The sequence below is a fragment of the Dunckerocampus dactyliophorus genome, chromosome 1 (genome assembly GCF_027744805.1).
Source record: "Dunckerocampus dactyliophorus isolate RoL2022-P2 chromosome 1, RoL_Ddac_1.1, whole genome shotgun sequence".
Classification (NCBI taxonomy): domain Eukaryota; kingdom Metazoa; phylum Chordata; class Actinopteri; order Syngnathiformes; family Syngnathidae; genus Dunckerocampus; species Dunckerocampus dactyliophorus.
In genome coordinates, this window is record NC_072819.1 from 11,919,090 (window position 1) to 11,945,965 (window position 26,876).

General features: G+C 41.4%; 1 protein-coding gene and 1 long non-coding RNA gene across 4 annotated transcripts in view; one reads left to right on the forward strand and one right to left on the reverse strand.

The window, feature by feature from the left end:
• The window catches only part of cckbra (cholecystokinin B receptor a), a 76,071-nt gene that overhangs the window by 19,949 nt on the left and 29,246 nt on the right, over positions 1–26,876 (forward strand). Inside the window, exon 2 of one of the 2 annotated variants that reach the window (XM_054797036.1) lies at positions 9,977–10,225. The exons of the other annotated variant lie outside the window; for it this stretch is intronic. Within the exon in view, the coding sequence (XP_054653011.1) occupies positions 9,977–10,225 (249 nt within the window). The remainder of the gene's footprint in view (positions 1–9,976; positions 10,226–26,876) is intronic. 2 annotated transcript variants of the gene reach the window in all.
• On the reverse strand, positions 4,589–26,785 carry LOC129192749 (uncharacterized). 2 transcript variants are annotated; one of them, XR_008573483.1, is made up of 6 exons: positions 26,712–26,785; positions 24,779–24,831; positions 22,579–24,652; positions 22,187–22,396; positions 21,283–21,333; positions 4,589–20,545 (listed from the first exon to the last, which is right to left on the reverse strand). It is a non-coding gene; the product is annotated as an uncharacterized LOC129192749 (long non-coding RNA). The 2 variants fall into 2 exon arrangements; XR_008573482.1 differs by having other exon boundaries at positions 24,779–25,779; positions 26,712–26,775.

Genomic DNA, 26,876 nt, shown 5'->3' on the forward strand with positions numbered 1-26,876 from the left:
CAATTGTTGTACAAACTATAAATTCTCTCACCAAATGTGGACAAGAAGCACAAATTAATAACTAAATTACATCAATGGTGAACAGATATTCTTGTAGAGACCTTGTAAGTAATTCAATACAGGTTAGCTTGGTGCTACCAACAAGATCAGAAATGGTCCATATAATGTAGGATCAAAATATTTTCCTCCATGGGATAGCACTCTGGAAGAAGTAATTGAGTTGGATACTGCTGAATGTATCTTTAAGTTGTCTCACAGAAAGGAGCTCTTCAAAGGACAAATTTGCCACTACTTTAATGAGAACCTACAAAGCACTGCAGAATAACAAGAAGGTATTTGGTTCTGGTGAAGTGCTTATCCCCTTTGATCTTCCACTCCTCTGGAACCCTGTTATTTACAAGGGTTCCAGTCACAGTCAGCCCTTGTGTCATCAGGAGGAGGTTGATTGTTGTAAAGAACCATTCAAGAACATGAGGGTTCCTTGGGGAACAAATGCTGCCAAATGAAAAACATCTTGTTCTCCAAAACCCTTTCCACCTGTGACTATGAAGGTCTTGCCTTGGAAGAATACAAAGTCTAACACCAGACCAGTTGGTATTGCTAAAACAAAAACCTTCAATCCATTTGGGTATGGTTTGCGTGGTACATACGGGTGCACTAGGCATCAACAGTAAACCATTTGCCATTTGAACCATTTGCTTGTCAATGCACAATTTTCCTCTTCTTGGCAGACTTTAGTCATGAGTTTTCTATCAACAAGTCGCAGTAAAATCATCTCTCATTTGAGAATGACTACTTTTTTTGTCATTTGAAAATACAGAACAAAATAGAGTAAATTAATACAAATGTCCACTACAGAGGACACATTTAGACACTTACTATGCTAAAGTAGAGTGAAAATAATTCAGACAATGTTTTAATGTGTTCTTAAAAGACTTTAAAATATCTCAAACCAAAATTTTCTTAATAAAAATATTATGCACACTTTTCCTCTTCCGATAAATTGGACTTGCACTGATGGACGCCGCTTTCCTTAATGAGAAAGAGAAACTTACCAGACCCTCACCCCTTCATACTTGGTAGGAGGCAGGAGGATATGTGCGAGTGCATGGTCAGATCAGCAGACAGCAAGAAGTGACAAAGATTATATACACAGGCAACAGAAGAGGGGTGTTATTTGAGAAAGCAGGTTTGGTGAAAATGTAAATCTGTTTGGTGAGTATGTAAACCCTGAAATGAGGGAAACTCTGGGTTTTCCATTCCAAAAAGAGAGGTACGTCAATCTCTGATTAATCTTAACTTATTCTGTGAGCCTAACATGCTCGTTTTTTTTTTTTTTTTTAACAAACCCTACCCTGGCTTTGTTATGTCTCCTCCCTCCTGCTGAAACTGAAGCAAGCTGCCAGACATGGGGTGTCTGAGAATTTTTAGTCCATGGTTTGATATACTGTATTATTATTCCCAGATTAGGATCTGACCGTTTTTTTGGCACACTCAATGACGTTAATAATTTCCTGCAGCTATACATATCCAATATGACACACCCAGGACATGCCCTTACGTCAGAGTGATGCAGAAATTGCAGAAAACAGGGAAAGTCACTTGTGTATACTGTAGAGCTGTAAAGAAAAGTATCTCAGATTTTATTACGTATACACATAGGCAAATTGGTCAAACATAGAATGTGCCTAACATGAATAATCTTGTTGATAAAAAAAATAATCTTGATTTTAGAGCTTGCTTATGGCCCTGTCACACCTTGACGATTAAGCCAGGGCCAACGTATGAAAAATTTGGCAAATACGCTGGCGTACGTCAAATAAGTTATGGGTAAGTTTTGTACAAGTTAAGAGCACGCTGAAGCACGCCGGCATACGTCGTAGTACGTCCAAAAATGTTGTGCATGCACAAAACTTTTCGACGTATGTCAACGTATGATTCATACGTCCCGCATACGCGGGCAATAAGTTATGCGATCGTTGACGCCCGTTCACACACGTTATTTGTGAGTTACGCACAAGTCGTAATACGTCAAGATAATATCAAGCTACCTTGGCCTTCTTGTGCACTCTCCGGTAATCAGTCTTCTTGATGTCCCAGAGGATGGTGTTCTCACGTAGGAAATCACACATAAGCTGCTCCTCTTGGACATTGAGACAAAACTGTGTCTTCTTGGCAAGGGTTGGCTGAGAGGAGATGGAGGCCACTGCGTCATCTCCATCAGAGTGAGAGTGGGAGGGGGAGGCTGTGGGTGGTGATGGATCCTTCTTACGTCCACGTCCTCGCCCTCCATCACTGCCCTGATACTTCTTGGCAGCGGTCTTCGAAATTTTCATCCGCATGATGGTGATGTTCAAAGGGCAGCCTTGGCGGAGGCCAACGTTCACCGGAAACAGGCTTGACATACTACTGGCAATGCGAACCAGGCTCCTGCTCCGGTTGTACAAGGACTGAATGGCACGTAGTAGCGCGCCACCAATCCCATACTCCTGGAGCACCCCCCACAGGACACCGCGAGGAACACGGTCGAATGCCTTTTCCAGGTCCACAAAGCACATGTAGACCGGTTGGGGTTCTGTTTATAATCTGTTTATAATTTTCATGGACAGAATTTCTAGGCGCAGCCAAGGTGTCGAGGGAGTCCAGTTCGGGGGCACTAGGATCTCATCTCTGCTATTTGCAGACGATGTGGTCCTGATGGCCTCATCGGGCTGTGACCTGCAGCGTTTACTGGGACGGTTTGCATCTGAGTGTGAAGCTTCTGGGATGAGACTCAGCACCTCCAAATCCGAGGCCATGGTTCTCAGTCGGAAAAGGGTGGATTGCTCCCTCCGGGTTGGGAATGAGGTCCTGCCCCTGGTGGAGGAGTTCAAGTATCTCGGGGTCTTGTTCACGAGTGAGGGAAGGTTGGAGCGTGAGGTCGATAGGCGGATCGGCGCAGCGTCTGCAGTAATGTGGTCGCTGTACCGGACCGTCGTGGTGAAAAGAGAGCTGAGCCGGAAGGCAAAGCTCTCAATTTACCGTTCGATCTATGTTCCCACCCTCACCTATGGTCATGAGCTTTGGGTCATGACCGAAAGAACGAGATCGCGGATACAAGCGGCTGAAATGAGTTTTCTTCGTAGGGTAGCGGGACTCACCCTAAGAGACAGGGTGAGGAGCTCGGTTAACCGGGAGGAGCTCAGAGTAGAGCCGCTGCTCCTTCACATCGAGAGGAGCCAGCTGAGGTGGCTTGGGCATCTAGTCCGGATGCCTCCCGGACGCCTCCCTGGTGAGGTGTTTCGGGCATGCCCAGCCGGGAGAAGGCCCCGGGGAAGACCTAGGACACGCTGGAGGGATTATGTCTCACAGCTGGCCTGGGAACGCCTTGGTGTCCTCCCGGTGGAGCTGGAGGAGGTGGTCAGGGACCGGGAAGTCTGGGCTTCCCTACTGAGACTGCTGCCCCCGCGACCCGGACCCGGATAAGCGGAGGAAAATGGAATGGAATGGAATGATGGTGATGTTAATACTGCGATGTCTAGTGAGGTTATGATTTGAGTCATCAAGTGGCAGCCTTTTTATAGGCTACAACACGTGATTGTCGGCCATACGCTGCCGTGCGGTTTGCATATGTTAGACTTGCGTTGGGCATAAATTGTGAACGCCGGCAACACGGAACACATTCATTGGTATAAGTTGTCTATAAATTATAGACACGTTCTATATAAGTTACTAATACGTCATTTATACGTCGAACTCATTATGAATCCGCTATGTATACGCCCAAAATTGAAAAAAACATCGACAGTTCAACGCATGCCATCAAAATGATCACGTCGGTCATGCACTGGCTAAATCGTCAAGATGTGACAAGGCCTTTAGATAATGTTTTTAAAAAAATATGATGGAACAAGTTACCAGTAGATAAATCACACACACAAATATACATACAGTGGTACCTCGGTTAATGTCCGCCCTGGTTAGCGTGTTTTTTGGTTAACATCCAAAATTTTTCACATTTTTGCAAAATGTTTGCCCACTTGTTTAGCATCCAAAATACCATCCGGTTTGTTTATGCTGCCATATTGGATCACAGCCCAAGACGAAATCTCACGATACTTGCACGTGATTGCCCAATGCATTTTGGGCTGCGAGCACCATTTTAGGACAGTAGCGTTTGTTTATATCAGAGTTGTAGAGAGATGATTACATAACTGAGACAAGGGTGCAAGACTTCACTCCGCGGTAACAGTCTACAACCGGGCAGCGCATTGAGGGTGACACTCTATATTTCTGCCTGTCTCATTTACATCCATAACACTCATTTACGGTTCCAACAACAAAACGTACGCTTTCAAACTCACTGTAGCATGTTCGCGGCAGCCGGAGTCAAACATAGCACATGGCCCGAGACACCTTACCTGCCGGCGCACTTCCGCGATATCACTGCTGCCACTGTTTTATTTTTTTTTTTAATATTACATAATTTTATATTTTTACATTTTTGAAAATTGTGGTTGCAGCAGAATAATGTGTATTGTGTGTTATTTTGTTAATTGATGTTGGGGGGGGGGGGGGGGGGGGGGGTTTCCAACAAAACTAGGTACAAGTGATGTTAAATGGTCAATTATTTTTGCATTATTTTCTTTTGTAATAGCATTTTTGGGTTTCTGGAAGGGGTTAATTGGATTTACATTATTTTCTATGGGAAAATTTGCTTTGGTTATAGTTCATTTTGGTATGAGTCTGCCCTTCTGGAATGGATTAATAATGTTAACCTTCTTGGCTAGAACCTTCTTTCTCCTACTGTGCTTCTCTTTGATGGCAGCCCTACGGTTGCTCTCAAAGGAGGAGACTGACTGGCGGACAGCGCGCCGCCAAGCCCCTCGGTCAGCAGCTAGGACTGACCACTGTCGATGGTCGATGTGGCAGGTAGACAGGGATTTTTTCTTAGACTCTTTGTACCTCTTCTTTGGTCCTCCTCTGTCATGGTGCCCCTTGGAGAGTTCACCATAGAGGACGATCTTGGGTAGGCGGTGATCCTCCATTCTGGAGACGTGCCCTGCCCAGCGTAGCTGCGTTTCCATCAGCATGGCCTCGATACTGGTGATGCCCGTTAGTTGAAGTACTTCAGTGTTTGTGATGTAGTCACTCCAGTGAATGCTGAAGATGGAACGGAGACACGGTTGGTGGAAACGTTCCAGGAGTCGTAGGTGGCGCCTGTAAGTGACCCATGACCATGACCCATGAGGGTGGTTAGTACCACGGCTCTGTACACGCTGATCTTTGTGGCTTTCTTCAGGTGTTTGTTGTTCCAGACACGACTATTAAGTCTGCCGAAAGCACTGCTTGCCTTTGCCAGTCTGTTGTCCACCTCTTTGTCGATTCTTGCATCAGAGGAGATGATGCATCCCAGGTGGGTGAACTGTTGGACTGCCTTCAGTTTTGTCACACCAATTGTAATGTGTGGTGGACAGTACGCTTCCTGTGGGGCTGACTGATGGAGAACCTCTTCTTCAAACTGACTTCGAGACCGAAGAGCTGGGATGCCTCTGCGAAGCAAGATGTTACACGTTGCAGGGCAGTCTCTGTGTGGGTTACGAGGGCGACATCATCAGCAAAGAGTAACTCCCGAATCAGTTTCTCTAGGGTCTTGGTTTGGTCCTGTAGGCATCGTAAGTTCATCAGTGCGGTATCGAATGTAGATGCCATCTTCGTTACCGAGGTCATCTGTGGCCCGTTGAAGCATCATGCTGAAGAAGATAGTGAAGAAAGTTCGTGCGAGGATGTAGCCTTGCTTCACACCGTTGATGATCGGGAAACGTTCTGAGAGGTCCTTGCTGTGTCTGACCTGACCACGCTGATCTTCATGCAACTGCATAACCATGCTGAGGAACTTTGGGGGACAGCCAAGACGCTCCATGATCTGCGACAGGCCTTTTCTGCTCAGTGTCGAAAGCCTTTGTCAGGTCTACAAAGGTAACGTATAGACCTTTGTTTTGTTCATGGCATTTTTCTTGGAGCTGTCTGAGCACGAAGAACAAGTCAGTGGTACCTCTGTTCGATCTGATGCCGCACTGGCTCTCTGGGAGTTGGAGTTCTGCCGCAGCTGGTACCAGTCGATTTGGGGAGAATTTTGCCCGCGATGAGAGACGCGTTATACCCCGATAGTTTGAGCAGTCAGACTTTTCCCCTTTGTTCTTGTACAGGGTGATGATAACAGCATCTCTGAGGTCTTGCGGTAGCTTTCCCTGTTCCCAGCAGTATAGGAAGAGGTTGTGAAATTTGGAGTGCAGTGCTGCTCCTCCGTGCTTCCAAATCTCTGGTGGGAGCAGGGAGCAACCACTTTCCCTGACACCATAGGAATGATCCAGCATCTTTGTACTGCTGCTACCACACTTAAAAACCTCACTAATCGTGTACGTGTTACTCATCACCGAATAATCCTAGAAGGTAGAAGGTTCTCCGATCATCTCTGGTGGTCTGCTATGAAGCCTCTTTCATCCTCTCTTAAAGATCAAACCAAACAACATGAGGTGTTGAAACTTTGCTACCTGTGAGGCAGAAGAATAATGGTGTAGCTGACCATGACTGAAGTAAGAATCATTCAATCAGACATAAAGTGTGTCGAGCAATCATGCTAAAATGTTCCATGTCAACACTCTGGGCCATGTGCTTTTGTTTGTCATGTACAAACATTTATAGATGACGCACAGTTGTCATACTTGAGGAGTCAATGCAAACAAAGTCAATTGCCCAGGACCTGGGGGAGTCGACATAGTGCTGTCCCTGTGGGAATCCACATACTGTAGTGCTGTTTCTCAGTCCCTTTTCCCTTCACACTACCACAAGAGATTGAGAGGGTGACATTTGTGTAGCAGCTAGTTTCTATGATGTTATTGCAAATTACAGTAACACATGAGTCAAGCACACTTACTTTTATACAGAATTATTGAAGGGGAAATGTGATTAAACTGTGGTGGCCTTGTTATGACATAATGTTTTTTATGTCCATGTTTTTATTTTCTAAAATTTCATCATGTCTGTTAGATTATTTGGTTGAGAAGAGTAAGAGCTGAATGAGTGACACACAGACACACACACACACACACACATGCCTTTTCAGGTCATATCTGTTGGGGAATTTTCTGATAATAGTCAAATAAAAAATTTATAAAACTGATAGTACATTTACAAATGACAGTGGCTATGAATATGGTTGAATATGGTTGGTTAAAAATTGGTTAAATGTTAAAATTTTGTTGCACGGGTTGCAGTGCAGAATGAGTTCCTGTGCCAAAATGTGTCTGGAGGCTTTGCTGCAGACTTTTGAACTTCTGCCTCGTCACCAACTTTAATCAGCGTGCTCAGTCAGCGCAATGCTCAGCCTTTCTCGACCTCGTCCTGTCACATGCTTTCACTCTCAAACAGATTGATGGTGACTGCGGAGTGCCCCTAAAAGGCCGTGTCCGTGCTGCCCTGCGCTCAATGATGATGATGCTGGTGTGGTGGTGCTTTGGAATCAACCTGTGAAATAGGTCTTCTACAACCATGAAACATGGTTTTACTGTCTTTGAAAAAAACCCTGTGTATAAATATTGATCTCAATCAAGAGACGGATGTTTAATTTTAATCTCCCTTTTCCGGTTTGACAAATGCTTCCTAAAGCAGTGTGCTTAGCCCTGTTGAGGCTGTTTTGCTTCATCTTTGATGGCAAATATTGACATGAGGAAACTTTAATCTGTTGATTTAATGACTCTGGACTCTTACTTCCCTATTGAGCAACAAAATGTTCTCTGTCTCCTTTCCCTAAAACGAGGCTTGTCACGATAATCAATAAATCAATTAAACGCACGACAAATATAAATGAACTAGTTAAATTTTGCTGGCCTCGATATATTAACATGAGCATGGGTGTTTGTTTTCCTCCTCTGTCTATACCAAACAGAATGGATGACAAGATCGCGGTTCCAGCCTCCATCTCTGACATCTCTATGTTCTCCCCGTGCATCGTTTTTTTCCGGGTACCCCGGTTTCCTTCCACATTCCAAAAACATGCATGTTACAGTCGGTAAATTGGCGACTCTGAATTGTCCATAGGTGAATAGTTGATTGTCTATACAGTATGTGCCCTGCAATTGTCTGGCGACCAGTCTAGGGTGTACTCTGCCTCTCGCCCAAAATCAGCTGGGATAAACTCCAGCATACCTCCAACACTCTAATGAAAATTAAGCGGCACAGAAAATGAATGAATACACACCACTAGAACTTATGTTTCAGCTGCCGCGATTCCGGAAGTATAACACACCAAACGCATTTTACTAGGGATGTCGGTGGGCCAATATTATCGTCTCGATATTGGCATAAAAATGTAACATCGGTTGATCTCTATATCAGGTTTTTCCCCATAATGAAAACCGATAATAATAACTGCTGCATGTAGGCCTGTGGGCTTCAGTACTTGCCGTCATCGAGGCATCAAGGGGCGGCATTACTTGGAAATACTTTGTCACGTCCTAAGTTATTCCTCGCAGTCGTCACTGGGCTGGATATGTTGACATCACAGACGTGGGTGTGCTGGTGCAGACAGCACCAGCGTTAGCGAACTCATTGTCAATCGACATTTTTACCCACTTCAAGGGTCACCAAATGTGGAGATGCGATTCACAACGAGACAGGAGTCGAGGTAGGTGGCATCAATCAATTTATCGGAAATTAAGAGTTGAACAATATCAGCATATCGGTTATTGGCAAAAAAAAAAAACAATATCGCACATCCCTTCATTTTACTGCATCCAAAACATGTACTTTGACCAAACTCAGACAAAATGTTACACCTCTTAAACGTAAAAAGCATATTCCACACACAAAGTTGCTAAAAGTGAATCAAGAAAGCATATATGCAAATGAGCTGACGTCTGCGTTAACACACAATGTGAACTTCAGAGTATTTCCGGGTCATTTCTCAGCTTTTTTGTCAATTTTCAGACATAAACAAAAGTGACTGATTCAAAATCAGAAATATGGCGTAGTGTCCATGATATGCATTACATTTTGCTTTTCTACAGATCTATTTGTTCTAATCAATACACTTTGGGGAGCTATTGTTTTACATCATGTTTCCGCGCGCATTTAATTTTACTTTAAAACTCTTGACATTACAATTACAATGTTAAATACTCTTGGGAAATTAAAGTTTATTTCTTTTGATACAGTGTACTTGCATTGTTATACAATATATTATCATTACGTTCATGAAAAAATGGCCTCAAAATAATGTTGACAATAATATCATATATCAGCAATAATTTGTTGGTTATCGTCCAGCAAAATTATTAAATTGTTATTGTCTACCCAAAACTGTTCCCATATTAGTGTTAAGTATGCGATGGTTGTCAGACATACATGTTAACCTGCATGCGGAAGAAGAAAGACTATTTCTATTTTTTTTTCTCAGGAGAGGTTAATATTCCAGTTTCCTTTTGGCATTTTATTCTTTGTTCTTCATCTCCTCTCTGGACTGAAGCACATTAACTTATTTTGTTATATAATGTTAACATATTATATATATATATCATATAATTTACTGCTCAAAAAAATGTAATGAACACTTCGAAAACACATCAGATCTAAACTGGGGGAAAAATGATCTTGAATATCTTTCCTGATAATAAGTAGGTGATGTATTAGTAACAAAATGATGCCACATAATTTGATAGAAATGAAAATCCCCCAGGACACCATCCGTAGTCTCATTAGGAGACTTTCATTTTTGGGGTGTCTTTGATTTCCCCCCTCTATAGGGTGATCATTTTCATTTCTATCAAATTATGTGGCATCGTTTTGTTACTAATACATCACCCACTTAATATCAGGAAAGATGTTCAAGATCATTCGTTTAGATCTGTGTTTTTGAAGTGTTCCTCTAATTTTTTTGAGCAGTATATATTTTTAAATGCAATCAAAATGAGATGCTGTGGTCATGTTCTCTCCTTAGAGACGGACTCGGTGCGCATTCTGCTCTACACGCTCATCTTCCTCATCAGTGTCTTTGGCAACCTCCTTATCATCACTGTCCTGATTCTCAACAAGCGCATGAGAACAGTCACCAACTCCTTCCTGCTGTCGCTTGCGCTCAGTGACCTGATGATGGCCATCTTCTGTATGCCCTTCACGCTTATCCCCAACATACTGGAGGATTTCATCTTTGGGGCGGCCATGTGCAAGACAGTCACCTACTTTATGGGTGAGAACACTTTGTTTACAACTTGGCTTCAACTACAGTGAGTTTTTATCATTCATTTTTCTAGCAGCTGTTTTACAATTATGTGTTTCAACAAGGAATGGGCGTAACAATAAAATATTGTAATTATCATTAAGAATGCTGCCGATTGTATGGACCTGATTGATGAATAATTGTGTTTTGAAGAAGTTGAGGTAAAATAGTGTTGATGGGCTGCTGTTGATTCAGTTTCAGTTGCAACAGTTTCTGCAGGGATGCTGCAGTCTGTTTCCTGACTAATGCCTGCATGTGTGTTCTGATTCTTGTGTGGTGTAATCCTTGCAAGAAAATAGAATAATTATTTTGTCTTAATTACTTAATTGTCAACTCAATTATCTGTTTAAATAAGGAAACGTTTTTTTTTTTTTTTTTACTTTCCCTTGAGGTCGATAAAGGAAATATGTGTGTCAAACACCCATAAAAAAACAGTAGAGGTGGCGACCGCTACAGATCAGCAGTTGCCCTGGTAACGACTGAAAGCCAGTGGAGTGTTGTGCATGGCTATATCTCAAGTATCATGATTCAGATTTTTGACGTTATCAGCACGAGAACCACCAAACATGAGTGGATTCTAATCAGTGACGTGGAGTGAGGTTCATGGCTGGGGAGGCACTACACTGCTTTGAGGTTTTGTTTTTTTATGTTGCTTCGGTTGCTCACTACATAACAAAATAACAAGAAAAAGAGAATATTTCACTTTTTGTTAAAAAAATGTTTTCAAATACTTCTTAGTCCTATTTATTTAGTTAACGAAAAACATTTATGATCTTACCTTTTGGATAAATATGCCATCATTATCCAGGAAAAACTGATACGTTGTTGTAAAAGTCTGATAATCATCCATCTTTGCAGTCAAACCCATTCATTCATTCATTCATTCATTCATTCATTCATTCATTCAGCAGAGCATAAAAATGCCTTCAACGCATTCGAGTTGCTGCTCCAGCTTGTACTGCTGTCAAAAAAAAAGACGCTGGCTTTGCCTCTTTATGGAAGGACGGCAATGACAAGCGCCTTCCAGCCCGCCCCCTTCCCTTTAGAAGTTGCTATATACTGTATTTTATTATTTATATCAACAAAATCAATCATGTCACACTTATATTAAATACATTACACAGGCTGTAGAAAGTCATGGTGTATAACAATTGTTTCTGCAACATTAGATTATTGGCGGCTTGCTAATGAACAGAAACTGGCAGGCGCCATCATCCACGTTTGCGGCAGTCTCATCTTAGGTTTCTGCCCTGTATTCAATCAGGAAATGGTTATAGTTTAATTTATTTTGAACATGCATACCGTTTACATTGAGTGCTTCATTTTGCAATTCATAATTCCACATGTCCGAAAAGGAGTAGGAAGAAGCAGAGCTTATTTTATCCTACCCACTCTACGTATCACATCAATTTCTAATACATATGTTCACTTCCTGTATTCAGCATACACTAATTCACTGTTTACTCATTCTTCCAATAAACAATCAAAGAATTTAATATAATAATTATTCATTTATTTGTTTAACTCTTTTTTTAAGCAAAAAGAAAAGAATAAATAAATAAATAAATACAGTCAAACTTGTCTTAGCGGCCACCTTTATAGAAGGGCCACCTGCCTATAGCAGCCACTGAAAAATCCCCCCCAGCAAATTTACATGTTATAGACCCTGTGTATAGCAGTCACCTGTCCAACGCAGCCAGTAGCCGCCCATTTTGTCTCCCTTGGTCAATATCTGACTGCATATAGCAGCCAAATTACCAACTGAAGTAGAAGCTTCATGCACGAAAAAGTTTTGTTTTTCAATCAATGAAGCCGTCGTGTGTAGACTTTAATTACCGAGTCCTAGCTCAGTCACAATCATTCACAAGATCCACACAAACTGTCAGTTGTTCCACATAAAAAAGCCGTCTTCTTTTGAGCTCGCTATTTCCTAGTCAAACATGTAACTTTAAGAGCATTTGCACCAAAACATTACCGCAAAGTAGGCTGGGAACAGGACGTGCTCCCAGCGACGCTACAAAAAAAAAAAAAACATATGCTAGCATGCATGCGGCAGCGGGCGCAAAACTGAGTTCGGTTGTACTTAAATGAAGTATTTTATCAGTTATCAGTTATTATTAAGCCTCTAGCTTCCTTTTAGTAAGTAAAAACCTTGGCTATGATTGCACTACATTGTCATGTAGACCTACAAACTACACTTGGAAGAACAAGAGGTGAATAAATGTATTGCAACTGATGTGAAACTGATGAGGGGTAGGATTAACTGTAGGCCACCTGTCAATAGCGGCCACTTTTGCAGACTCCCTCTAGTGGCCGTTATTGACTGTACATAAATAAATACAAATACAACAACAAATACAAAAGTTCTTCCTTTTCCCCTGTTGATATCCGGATCCACGTCCTGCTGTCTTTCCTGAATATAGATACATGAGTTCCTAACTCCAGTGATTTTGTTGAGCAGGCCCTTGCAAAGATGATATCAAATGTCCAATGTTATTGAAGGTAATCCTAACTGCATAGATTTTTCTTTGTGGGTTGTATCCTCCATTTTCCTTGTTGTCATGGTAATATGATCTTTAAAATGTATCCAGATCCTTCATATCTTTGACAAGAAGCACTCTTGCTTCTAGTGGTGCTCCATTTAGCTTGATGTAGATTTTGCCGTTGGTGCTCCTCGTACTTTGTATCTCCCTGCTTTCTCAAGTCTTGGGCTTTCTTGATGTCAGCGTTACGTTTTGTCACATGCTCATTCATGTAGACGTTTGTGCCTCTCAGCTTCTTTCCCTGTTTCAGCAGTGCAGTTTTGAATTCCCTAACTCAGGATTTCCCCTAGGATTTTTTGAAGCTATGGTGGTGGGCTGCATGGGCGGGTGGACTGCCGCTGCTGTGTTGTGCTGCTGCTGCGTCTGCATGTTTGTTTGTTTTTTTTAAATGACAAATAGCAATTTTTATTACTTATTTATTCAACGTTTTTTAACAACCAGCAGGACATTAACTAAGAATATTGCAAAACTGTTAATTTAATGGCAAAGTTGCTGAGAGCACTTTAAGTGAATGCCGAAACTCCTTTTGTGGTTATGTGACTAGTAAAAAAGTACATTTTGTACTATTTGACACAAACCTAAATTTAATTTGATTGCCTGTTTTATAGTTATACGAATACATGAGAACTTAATTATTCAATAATATATTTAGTTCAATATAACACGAATAACAAAATAACAATTTAAATATTTTTGTTAGAAATCTGTCCTATATAAACAGTATGAATTGAGAGTCCAGGCTTATGATAACACAGGTGTATCCAACTTGCAGCACTAGGTATTTGTGTTTTACTGTATGTGACTGCCAACATTTAAATGGCACTTTATTTACAAAGCACATCTCCACTCAGTGTGCTCCTTTGTCATTAAATACAGTATATATTACTTAAATTTACAACACAGTATATTACTTAAAATTGTTTTCAAGTTTAGAAATAAACCCTCATTTTTAAGGTGTGGCGGCTTTTATTTTGTAGTGACGGGCCACCACGATCATGTAGCGGAAACCCTGCTAACTTAACGAAGATGACAGGTGTGGTGTTGTTTCTGCCATACATTGGGATGCAATTGTCGATGGTATTGATATCTACATCCACCTTCTATGAAACTGGAAATTTGCAGCTACTGTATGTTGAAGGAACATCCATTTTATTTGGTTCTCCTCTGTTTTGGACTACACTATCTTTTGACCTCGGTGTCATTTGTAGCCCTGTGAGGATTGCCATCCCTGTTTGCCATCACTGGATGTTTGCATGAATCATCAACTTCACTCAGATCATTTAAAAGTGTTCCTTTTCCTTTGTGATCAAAAACATAATTTGAATCTCAATTTTGAGTCTGTTCTGTAAATAGTTTTCAAATAAACAATAAACTTAGCAACTTCTGATCAATCCATGTCAATATCAGACTTAAAATAATGTATTGATTTAAGCACCCACCCATTTCTGGTTAAACCACGCCCACTTCTGGTTTATTCCCCCGACCACTCCAAGTACAGATACGGATACAGATAATTTAGATGGGTGTACAGATACAGAATGGTAAGGCCAAGCGACTCAACTATGCACAAAAACATAGAAATTGTGGTGAAAAAAATGGCAGAAGGTGCTCTGGACAGATGAGTCAAAATTTTGAATATTTGGCTGGAGCAGAACGCAGTTTGTTCCCCCAAAGCGTTAGAAAGTGTACAATAATGACTGTCTGCAGGCAACTGTGAAGCATGGTGGAGGTTCCTTGCAAGTTTGGGGCTGCATTTCTGCAAATGGAGTCGGAAATTTGGTCAGGATTAATGGTGTCCTCAATGCTGAGAAATACAGGCAGATCCTTATGCATCATGCAGTAAATTGATTCTGCAGCAGGACAATGACCCCAAACATACAGACATGGTCATGAAGAACTAGCTTCAGCGTAAAGAAGAACAGAAAATCCTGGAAGTGATGGCATGGCCCCCACAGAACACTGATCTAGGCATGGGCTAGTTACCAGTTTCAAGGTATACCATACAAAGGAGTGCAGAATTATGAGGCAAGTTGTATTTTTGAGGATTAATTTTATTATAGAACAACAACCATGTCCTTAATGAACCCAAAAGACTCATTAATATCAAAGCTGAATATTTTTGGAAGTTGGAGTGGGGCTTTTTTAGTTTTAGCTATTTTAGAAGGATATCTGTGTGTGCAGGCGACTATTACTGTGCATAATTATTAGGCAACTTAACAAAAAACAAATATATACCCATTTCAATTATTTATTTTCACCAGGGAAACCAATATAACAGCTCAACATTCACAAATGTACATTTCTGACAATCAAAAACAAAACAAAAACGAATCAGTGACCAACATAGCCACCTTTCTTTGCAAGGACACTCAAAAGCCTGCCATCCATGGATTTTGTCAGTGTTTTGATCTGTTCACAATCAACACTGCGTGCAGCAGCAACCACAGCCTCCCAGACACTGTTCAGAGAGGTGTACTGTTTTCCCTCCTTGTAAATCTCACATTTGATGAGGGACCACAGGTTCTCTATGGAGTTCAGATCAGGTGAACAAGGAGGCCATGTCATTAGTTTTTCTTGTTTTAGACCCTTTTTGCCAGCCACGCTGTGGAGTACTTGGATGCGTGTGATGGAGCATTGTCCTACATGAAAATTATGTTTTTCTTGAAGGATGCGGACTTCTTCCTGTACCACTGCTTGAAGAAGGTGTCTTCCAGAAACTGGCAGTAGAACTGGGAGTTGAGCTTGACTCCATCCTCAACCCGAAAAGGCCCCACAAGCTCATTTTTGATGATACCAGCCCATACCAGTATCCCACCTCCACCTTGCTGGCGTCTGAGTCGGACTGGAGCTCTCTGCCCTTTACCGATCCAGCCACGGGCCCATCCATCTGGCCCCAAGACTCACTCTCATTTCATCAGTCCATAAAACCTTAGAAAAATCAGTCTTGAGATATTTCTTGGCCCAGTCTTGACATTTCAGCTTGTGTGTCTTGTTCAGTGGTGGTCGTTTTTCAGCCTTTCTTACCTTGGCCATGTCTCTGAGTATTGCATCCCTTGTCCTTTTGGGCACTCCAATGATGTTGCAGCTCTGAAATATGGCAAAACTGGTGGCAAGTGGCATCTGGGCAGCTGCACGCTTGACTTTTCTCAGTTCATGGGCAGTTATTTTGCGCCTTGGTTTTTCCACACGCTTCTTGCGATCCTGTTGACTATTTTGAATGAAACGCTTGATTGTTTGATGAAGCTTGGCAATTTTAAGAGTGCTGCAACCCTCTGCAAGATATCACACTATTTTGGACTTTTCAGAGCCTGTCAAGAAAAGTAGGGCAACTTAACCGTCACTGCCATTGATAGCACCAACGTTAGCTGCCTCGTTATCATCAAGTGGCACTAGTGTGATGAGATGTGTGCCCTCGTTTTCATCCCGTAGTGTGTGGATTCAGTGTGTATTTTACCTGTCTTTTAAACTAATGTTTAAGCACGTAACACTATTTGAGTACATTTTTGGCATATTAACGTGAATATCATAAACTAGTATGTCATTTAATCACTTGTGTAAAATGTATAGTTAATGCCAAAATACACCAATATAGCATTATTTAGCAAAAACATTGTACTCACTCAAAGATTTCTTCAAAATGCACGTTTAGAAGACTTATTCCATTTACAACAGGTTTTCTTGTATGCACCGTAGCGCTAGGTGGCAGAACTCGATGAAGGCACACATGGCATATTACTCATGTCGAGGGTCACCAAATGTGGAGATGTGATTCAGAATGAGACAGGAGCCGAGGATAAATGGTATAAACTCTAAACTGTTTACTTGCCACTGAACAACAAACAACCACTTAGCAACAGTTGCAAACAACAATCACATGACCCGGAAACATAAGTGAAACTTGGTGACGCAAGCAAACTAATCAAAACTCAGCTAATACGCAATCCAACAACTCCAAAACACTTGTGTTGTTGTGACCTGCACATTCACAAGGTCTACATCCACAGAAGATCTGTGGTAAGTTCTCCAAGATGTTTGGAGCAACCCACCAGCTGTACAGACTATCGAGAAGAATTGATGCCGTCTTGAAAGCAAAGGGTGGTCACACCAAATACTGATTTGATTTAGATTTCCCTTTTGTTAATTGATGGAAATAAATGTAATACTTCAATTTTTAAAAACATTCTTAATTTATAGCATGTTGTCATACCTATGTAAAACTTTTGCACAGTACTGTATGTACAGTATGTAGACACGTTCTTTTTCTTTGTTTTGTTTATGGAGGGTTCGCAAACAAAGTTTAGTTGCATACTGCTACCTACTGTATCGGAATGTAGACTCGGTGCCCAGATGTAGACGCGTTCTGCACATGCGCAGTGACACAATGTTCCATCATGGAAAATGCTACGAAACGCATATGATGCCGCTTTCAAGTTAAAGACGATTGATTTGGCTGTCAGAGTAGGAAACAGGGCTGCTTCGCTTTAGTTTAGCATAAATTAATGTATGGTGAGACATTGGAGACGTCAACATAAAAAGCTGACGCAAAGCAAAAATACAGTAAAAGCTTTCAGAGGTAAGAAAAGTAGATGGCCTGAACTATAAGATGTGCTTGAAGACTGGGTAAATACACAGAGAGCGGATAGCCGAGGTGTTTCCACTGTGCAGATCCAACTAAAAGCCAAATCATCGCCCCCGAAAAGAAGATTGAAGATTTTATAGGTGGCCCATCTTGGTGTCTCAGATTTATGAGACAAAAAGGACTGTCCATCAGGGCACCCACGACTTTGTGTCAACAACTCCCTTCCAACTACGAGGAAACGGTTAGAAAATTCCGGATATACACTCAAAGATAGCCGAGAATTCCATGGGACCAGATGACATAAATATGGATAAGGTAACTTTGACATTTGACCTGCCTCTCACTAGGACTGTTAACAACAAAGGTGACTCGTCTGTCAAGCTGAACTGGACATGAGAGCACGCATTTCACGTGTTCCGGCCTGCACAGCATCCAGACAAAAACTTTTTATTTTTAAGCTGATGACAATGCCAAAAGAAACACTTCCGGAAGAAATTGTTGTGGAAGTAAACAGTAAAGGGTGGATGATGGAAATCCTAATGAAGAAATGGTGCTACGGCCAGCAGCCTTGGGGATTTTTTTTGCCAAAAAAAAATAAGCATTGCTTGTTTTGACTCTTCGTCCGGGAACAAACGGTGCATGCAGTCAGAAACTACCATGAAGCGTTGCGAAAGGAGGAAGATTGTGCGAGTGACACCTGGATGGCAGGCGAGTTTGGTACTGTGGGCCCAGCATAGGACCTCAGGACGCAGCTTCGGAACAACGTTCCAGGGGAGAGATGTCCTTGAGGGCCTCCATCATCTGACTGTCAAAAGTCCCAATGCAACTCCCCCAACATCTCGGACTAAGAGATAATGGTCTCCTTCCTCACCCCCTCTGAGGGGGGAGAAGAAAGTCTGGACAATGCATCTGACTTGCCATTCTGAGAGCCCAGGCGGAAGGTCAGGGTGAAGTTGAATCGTGTGAAAAGAGGGCCCATTGTGCCTGTCTGGGGGTTGAGACATTGGGCCGTTCTTGTTCTTGTGGTCGGTGTAAACGACAAAAGGCACCTCCGACCCCTACCTCCGACCCCTCCAGCCCGTGCCTTAACTCCTGCAGGGCCATAACCACAGCAAGCAGCTCTCTATTACCAATGTCGTAATTGCATAAGGCGCAGGGGTACTGTTTCTGGTCAGAGGAGGAACGCTGGGAAAGGACGACCCCCACGTCGGAGTCAGATGCATCAACCTCGAGTCTTACAAACGAGGTGTTGGCTTCTGGAGTCCAGGTAAACGGTACCTTAGTGGATGTAAGATTTGTCAATGGCTCTGCAACCCGACTGAAGTTGTGAATGAAGTGGCGATAGAAATTGGCAAAGCCCAGGAACCTTTGAAGGAGCTTTCTTGATGTAGGAGTAGGCCAATCGACCACAACCTGGACTATAGCTGGATCCGCTTTAAGTTGACCCTCCTCCACAATGAACCCCAGGAAAGGGACAGAAGCAGCGTGGAAAGCACATTTTTCTGCCTGTTTGAGAAGGCGCTGGAGGACAAAACGGACTTGTTGAATGTGTAACTCAAATGTGGGGGGAAAAATAAGAATATCATCCAGATAAACAAAAACAAAGCAGCTGAGCATATCCCGGAGGACATCATTGATGGAACTTTGAAAGACAGCGGGGACATTGGTAAGTCCACATAGCATCACAAGTACTCAAAGTACTTGTACCCCCTCCCGTATTCTAAGTAGATGATATGTGTTACAGAGGTCTTATTTAGTGAAATTATCTAGCAGTGTGGAGAGAATTGAAGGCTGAATCAAGAAGTGAAGTGAATATTCTTTATGGTGATGTCATTTAGTGCGCGGTAATCAATGCATGGCTTCAGAGATTTAGCTAACGGAGAAGAAGAGGGGCGGATGACACCGGATGGGAGGGAGGACGAGATATAATTTTCTAACGCCTCTCTTTGGAAATATTGTCTAGGCGAGAAGATGGAAGTGCAGCCCATGGGACCATAGACCATAACATACCATCCAACCGTCTCTTCTGTATTCCTCTGCCGAAGCATCCACTCATGGAGCCTCAGTTTAATATTGATATCCCCACTCTTTCAGGGGCAGTTATTAGATAAATATTGTAATATTTGCTGTGGATGTGCATATGTAGTCTTTAATCAAGTTCATGAAGCCATGTGGCACGTTTGTTGCTGCTGGTGTGATGCAATTAGTAGCCAACTTAATGGCTCAGTCTGTCAGCTCCCCTGGAGCTGTAGTTTACATAATGTATTTTTCCTTTTCTGCTCTCCAGTGAGCCTGTGTAGGCTTGAAGGCTATTTAAGGGAAAGAACTGTTGTTTTTTAAGTCATTCATGGCATCATCAGGTATAAGCTTGGATTTAATTTCCATAGTTTGGGTGGAGGGGGAAAAAAGCGAGCTTGAGATGTGCCGGGCAATTCAAATAAAAAAACATAAGTCAAATGAATAAAAAATAAAAACAAAATGCGCAGGATGTTAATACATAGGAATGTATATATTCATTGTTACTGTTTCATCAAAAATCAAATTTTCTTAACTAAACAATGCAATTCGTAACCTGTTTGATTCCCTCAGGCAGGAGTAAAACAGAATGTATGTGGACTGAAATGATTTATACATTTGGGCTTGATACTATGGAATCACAGGAGTGCCAAAATTAAAAGGGAATACGTGCGGAAATACAAAGAGAATCAATAACACAAAAGTATACAAATGTGGAAATACAAAGAAAAACAATAATAAAAAAAAAATGCAAATAGTCATATTTTTTTACTATTTTGTCTTTGTTTTTTCTGTATTGTCTTTGTTTTTTCCAATTTGCCGTTGTTGTTCCTGTTTTGTACTTGTCTTTTCCACTTGCATTTTGTCATTGCAGTTGATAATACCATGCAAATGCGGAAGAATGACCCGCCCCCAGTCATTCAAAAGTAAAGGGGGGGAATTTAAATAAGATAAAATAAGGCATTTATTTACCTCTTAAAGAGTGCGCCACATAGCTTCATCATATTTGCATTCATCAACGCAGATATAGACTTTTTTTTATCAAAACTTTCCATGACATTTTCCACCAACTGAGCAATTGCTCATAATTCTCGTTGAACACCTCTTCTCAATTGGTCACCTCAGCTTGGATTGCCAACAGATTTTTTTGCCCTGGGGAACCAAGAAATTCTTTTGTGAGAACATCTAAAAAAACTCCAATTTTTGAATTATATTTTCAAATTAAGCAATACAGCACAACAGGCCATGGTATACGGTCCAATTTACCACTGCTATGGGGTGTTTTGCTTAGATAGCAGTGTTAAATTGGAGCGTATATCACGGTCTGGAGTGGTGTATTGCTTTTACAAAACGGTCACCAACGATGGTAATATGAACGAGGAATACGCGAAAGTTTTTTAATCAAATGAAAAAACATATCAAAAATAACTGTGAAAAATAGTTCGACCTCTTGTAAGTTAGCATTAGCTTGCACTGCACTTGACTGCATTTGGTTGTTGTCATGGAAACGTTGTAGCATCCCTGAGGCGGAGTGATATGCTGTGATAAGGCTTTCATAGTGGGTTATGGTCGATTCATAGCTGCTAACAGCCAATAAGATTGCAGGATTTCACCTTTCCGTTTTACAAACAAAATTATACTTGTCATAGCATAAAGATATAACATCAGTTCCTGTAATCAGGTGGATGTGAAAAGCTGGTCTTCAGTTGTCGTTTGTGTGTCAACATTGCTAGCTGGCCAACTAATTAGTCTCCAGCAGTTAGGGTTAGGGTTAGAGTTAAGATAACGGCCAAAACTACAAATGCACCTGTACCTGTGCACCTGTGGAGGTAATAACCCTCTGAACCTTTACTACAGCTTTTAAAAGGGGGAAAAAAGAAAAACCTTACCTTTGGAAGCCTTGGTCTTATCCTCGGTCGATTTCATCCTTTTTCTTTTTCCTATAAAATAATAAAACATATTAATCAACACTGGTTACATTTGTATCCTCCTAAAGTTTGATTCGCAAAGTAGTAACTAATGATTGTCTTATTTTGATACAGTCTGGATCCCTATGAACAGTTGCGGAAATTTAATACAAAAATGAACATATCCTGGGTATGTTAAAGTCCCTTCTTCATACAGGCCCCATTATACACTTAATCTACAGTATCAGGGCTGTTTCCAACCATTTCTACAAAATTCATGGAAATCTGTCCATAACTTTTCAAGTTATGTTGCTAACTAAAAGAAGGACACATAAACAAACCCTGGCAAAAAAATAACCTCCTGGTGGAGGTAATAACCCTCTGAACCTTTATTACAGCTTTTAAAAGGGGAAAAAAAAAAGAAAAACCTTGGTCTTATCCTCGGTCGATTTCATCCTTTTTCTTTTTCCTATAAAATAATTAAAACATATTAATCAAACTACTTACATTTGTATCCTCCTAAAGTTTGATTCGCAAAGTAATAACTAATGATTGCCTTATTTTGATACAGTCTGGATACCTATGCACACATACCTATGTGGCAAATTTAATAAAAAATGAACATATCCTTTGTATGTTAAAGTCCCTTCTTCATACAGGCCCCATTATACACTTAAAGTAGTCAAAAAGCAAAACCCCTTTTGGCACATTGTTTGGTCTATTTACAGTGTCAATTTTTTTTAAACTTTATTTCATACCTTTGTGGTACCTTTAACGCAACGAGAGGAAGCTACAGCATGTTGATTTTCATCATTTAGTATTTTTCTATATGGTCTTCCCACCACAATTCATCATTCATGCATACTCGACTATATTCAGTACATACCCCTTGGTCCAAGGACATGATCAGACCCATTGTCATCTCCACCACTGTCATCGACTCCACCGTCATGGTCACAGTCTTCATCTCCACCACCGCCATCATGTCCACTGTCCTTGTCATGTCCACCGCCACCATCATTTCCATCATTGTTGTCGTCATCTTCATCACTTTCATCATCCAGCTCACCCTCATCTAGCTCTGGGTCCAATTCATCTAATAAAAAGCAAGATTGAAGGTAAAAAAACATTGTTATGTCAAGTTTGGACATTATGCATGTTTTTATATTTATGAATTCGTGGCAACTAAAACAAAACCTTAATGCATATTTAGATTTGATATTGTGAAAGCCGGTATTTAGATATTCAATAAAAAATAAAAAAAATACCATCACATACCTTCAACCTCAATCTCATCAAGAGACTTTCCCTGGAACTTTGCAAGTGATCCTTTCTCCATTGCCAGTAGAAGTTTTGAGATTTTTGCAATTTCTATAGTTGCCTCTGGCAGCCGATAATGGTCTCTACGGACCCGAATATCATGTCCCAAAAAGTTGGCAAGTTGGTCCAGCTCATTATCCTTGAGGTTGAGTATTTGGGACAATGTTGCTACATGCTTGCGAAGATGTGTAGACCTGAGATATTCAGGATTCTTTGCACCACACATGCATGCAAACTTCCTGATGCAGTCCTGTCCTCTAAAGTAACTAGTGGAGGGGCACTGTGTCCGTCCAAACAGGAAGGGATTATCCTTGTGCACATTACATGTGTCTCTCTTGTCTGCAATAAGTGCTGCTGCTCTGAGGACCTCAGGACTCAATAAAACGGCAACCTTTCACCCTCTTTTGGCTATAATTTCTACCCTGCTGAAGTGCTTGGCTAGCTTTTGCTCAACTTGCGAGAGGCCAGCAGCTATGTCCTCATGGAGCTCAGTCTGATCTCTTCTTTCAAAAGACTCGAGTGTCATTTTTGAGACTTCTCCTGCGCGACGTCTGTTGAAGATAATTATTTGAGCAAGACTCCCGCTCTTTCGGGTTTTCAACAGCCTCAGCTGATTTCTTCTCCAGGTACTGGTGCAAAAAGCTGAACATTTTCTGTGAATGGTAAGGTAGATGGTTTCTTAAACTTTGATTTGGTCAAAGTACCAAGTGCCATGTGGGAAACAAGTCCTGTCCATTCTTTTGTGCAGAGATGTATGAATCGCTCTGCTGCTTTTATCATCTGTTCATCCTCTGCTGCAATGGCCCTACAGAGAATAATGCCACTGATCTTCTTGAGCGAGTGTCCCAATTTCATTGCAAGACTTGGTGTGCGATAACAGGTCTTTTCTTCATCATAACCAGCAACTGTTCTTACAGCTTCAATGACTTTATAGAAGTTTTTTGGTCTTGTACTGTAGCATCTTCAAACCTAAAAATAGAGTTTGTTTTTCTCAAGGTCAACAACAGTCTGCCCATTTCTCGAGCCTTTTGTCTCATATACTCAAACTTTGTTAGATCAGTTCCATGCTTGTTGTAGAGAAACTGACTCAGTTGTAGTATGAGGAAATCATTTCGAACTACAGATGCTACCTCATCTTGCCTCATATTTTTAAGAACCTTCCATACTCAAGGGGAAATTGCTTGGGCACATGTTGACTCTGCAATATCAGCTAGAGCCAAGCATTTTGCTTTACCAGTGGCTTCAGATTCTGAGGCTGTTTTAAAAGGGCACCTCCGTGAATGGCGCCACAGCTCTTTACGGATAAACATGCCTCTACAATATGCACACTGCACAAACGTTTTGGTATTTACAGTCTTTTGATTGTTTTGATTTTCTTTTTACTTTCAGTAAGCCATCGTTATTTGTGAGAACTTCTTGATTACGTATGTTCATAATTGCCTTTGTTCCGCAACTTTTCAAGTAACTTTTTTCTCTCTTTGGAGTTGTTTGGGTGCAAAAATGCTTCAGCAATATCGGGTTCTTCTTTTTCATGCTTTTTAAGGTGACGAGCAATTTTCGATTGAGGTGTCTTACAAACGTAACAGTAATTTTTTTTTGTGCAAGAAGACCCTTTAGGAGCTTGTGAATCTGTTGAAGTTGTTGGAAGGCTCTGGGTATTGCTTGTGGTTGGATCATCATCAGAAGATTCACGATCAGGAACGATGTCTTCTTCAATGCCAAATTCAACAGAGGTTGTGGCATCTCTGTCCTCCTCACTCATGCGGTCTATGGGCTGTGGCACTCTCTTCCTAATTTGCTTAGAAGAAACCAAGTTAGCTGCACGAGCCATACGATGGAGTGGGCTTGGATGAGTTTTACAGACAGACAGATCATCACTATCTGTTCTTGATGCTGGTACACCAGTGCTGGTACATGAGAGATCTTCAGGGCCGGATGCATCACTACTGACTGACGGGCTAGGCACATAGTCTTCATCTGATCCACAGCCGTCACTACTATTTAGAGAGTCATGGTCATCAGGTTCAACATCCTGCACAGCCAAAAACAAAACAAAACAAAAGAAGATAAGAAAAAAAAATAAAAATATTGCTGTGTAAGTCACAATCCAACACTCAAATGTTCAAATTTCATATGGAAGAGAAGGAAATGTACATACCAGTGATGAATTCCTCTTGAGAAAGCAGGATTTGTGCCATGATTTTGAGCACACTAAAAGCACATTGAAATGAAAAATTAACAAGTAATGGTGATACTGACGTGTTCAACATAATATAACTGTGCTTGTACTGCGTGCTTGTACGCCCTGTGCTCTTCATAAGTGAAGAGCACACTTGCACCAGTGGTGTAGTTGCCAATCGAGCTCTACGGTGCTGGGTAGTGAGCACAGGGCCCACTACAGGACGTCGGGCCCTCAGGCCACCCTCATGGAGCCTGTTTCTGGTTGTTTGGTCAGAAACATTCACACCAGTGGCCTGCTGGAGGTCATTTTGTAGGGCTCTGGCAGTGCTCATCCTGTTCCTCCTTGCACAAAGGAGCAGATACCAATCCTACTGAGGGTTGAAGGATCTTTTACAGCCCTGTCCAGCTCTCCTGGAGTAACTACCTGTCTCCTGGAATCTCCTCCATGCGTCCAGGTACCGCAGTGATGCCCTGCTCCACATCTGGGAGGAGATCCCCCAGGACACCATCCGTAGTCTCATTAGGAGCATGCCCCAACGTTGTCAGGCATACGCACAAGCACGTGGGGGCCACACAAACTACTGAGAATCATTTTGGGTTGCCACAATGACATTTTAGCAAAATGGACCAGTGTGCTGCATCATTTTTTCACTTTCTTTTTTGGGGTGTCTTTGATTTCCCCCCTCTATAGGGTGATCATTTTCATTTCTATCAAAGTATGTGGCATCATTTTGTTACTAATACATCACCCACTTATTATCAGGAAAGATATACACAATAGTGTTCTTTTTAAACCACCACTAAACCACCAGGTCTAAACCAGGACTAAACCAGGTCTAAACCAAGTCTAAACCACCACTAAACCAGGTCTAAACCAAGACTAAGACTAAACCAGGACTAAAAGCTTGCCTTTTGCTCCTGTGCTGAGCTGGGCAACTCTTTCTTGGACTGTGCTGTACATGGTTCTTGACAGCATGTCTGCAATTAAAGAGAGGAAATGCAAGTGTTTCTCAAATGTCTACAAACGTTTGAACAACATGTTAGTGGTGGGTGATGTACTCAGTTTTCTTACTCAAGTAATACTACACATACAGAGCAACTCATTTACTTAAGTAAAAGTATCGGAATAGAACTCTACCCAAGTAAAAGTGTTTTTTTTGAAGAATTGTGCTTTTGTGTCAAACCAGGACAAACCTGAAATACTTCCTAGTCTCGATTAAATGGAACACAATTACTGTTCATAGTCACATTTAGTCAATACATAATTCATCAAAGCATGCCTTCCCATAAGAATGGTAAAATATTGCTGTAAACATGGCATAACACACAAGAAAACCTTTTACTTTCACAGAGCATGTTACTAAACTTCCTGACTTTCCAGGTTTGGAAACTAGTTTGTTATTCATTGACCATGACAAGCCCAAATCTAACACATAACCAACTTGTGCGACTTATTGTGTCAATAAATACATTCAGGAAGACATGTCCTCATAATCCAGGACTGTGACATGCCCATCCCCCACCAAACACACACGCAACTTTGCTTCATCAACATTAGTATCGATAAATACATTCAGGAAGACATGTCCTCATAATCCAGGACTGTGACATGCCCATCCCCCACCAAACACACATGCAACTTTGCTTCATCAACGTTAGTATCGATAAATACATTCAGGAAGACCTGTCCTCATAATCCAGGACTGTGATATGCCCATCCCCCACCAAACACACACAACTTTGCTTCATCAACGTTTAAAATGTAAGCTCCTGTTTTACAAGAACACTGCGTCCAGACAGTCCTGTGCTGTCACAGGTCTTTTATAACATGACAATGTGCGGACTTCAATTCCAACTAAAAGAACACTATTGTGTAAAATATTGACATCACAAGAATACAAGCAACTTACATCATCGTCCTCTGGTGTACCAGGAGTTGCTGTGACTTCAGTCGTGGGCCGACTTGTGCTACCAACGAGTTCCTGTAAAAAAAGAGTTGAAAAAAAAAAAAGGCACAAATCTCAGAAAATTCAAAACTGAAATGATTATGGTAGAAATTTCATTTAATAGTCAGC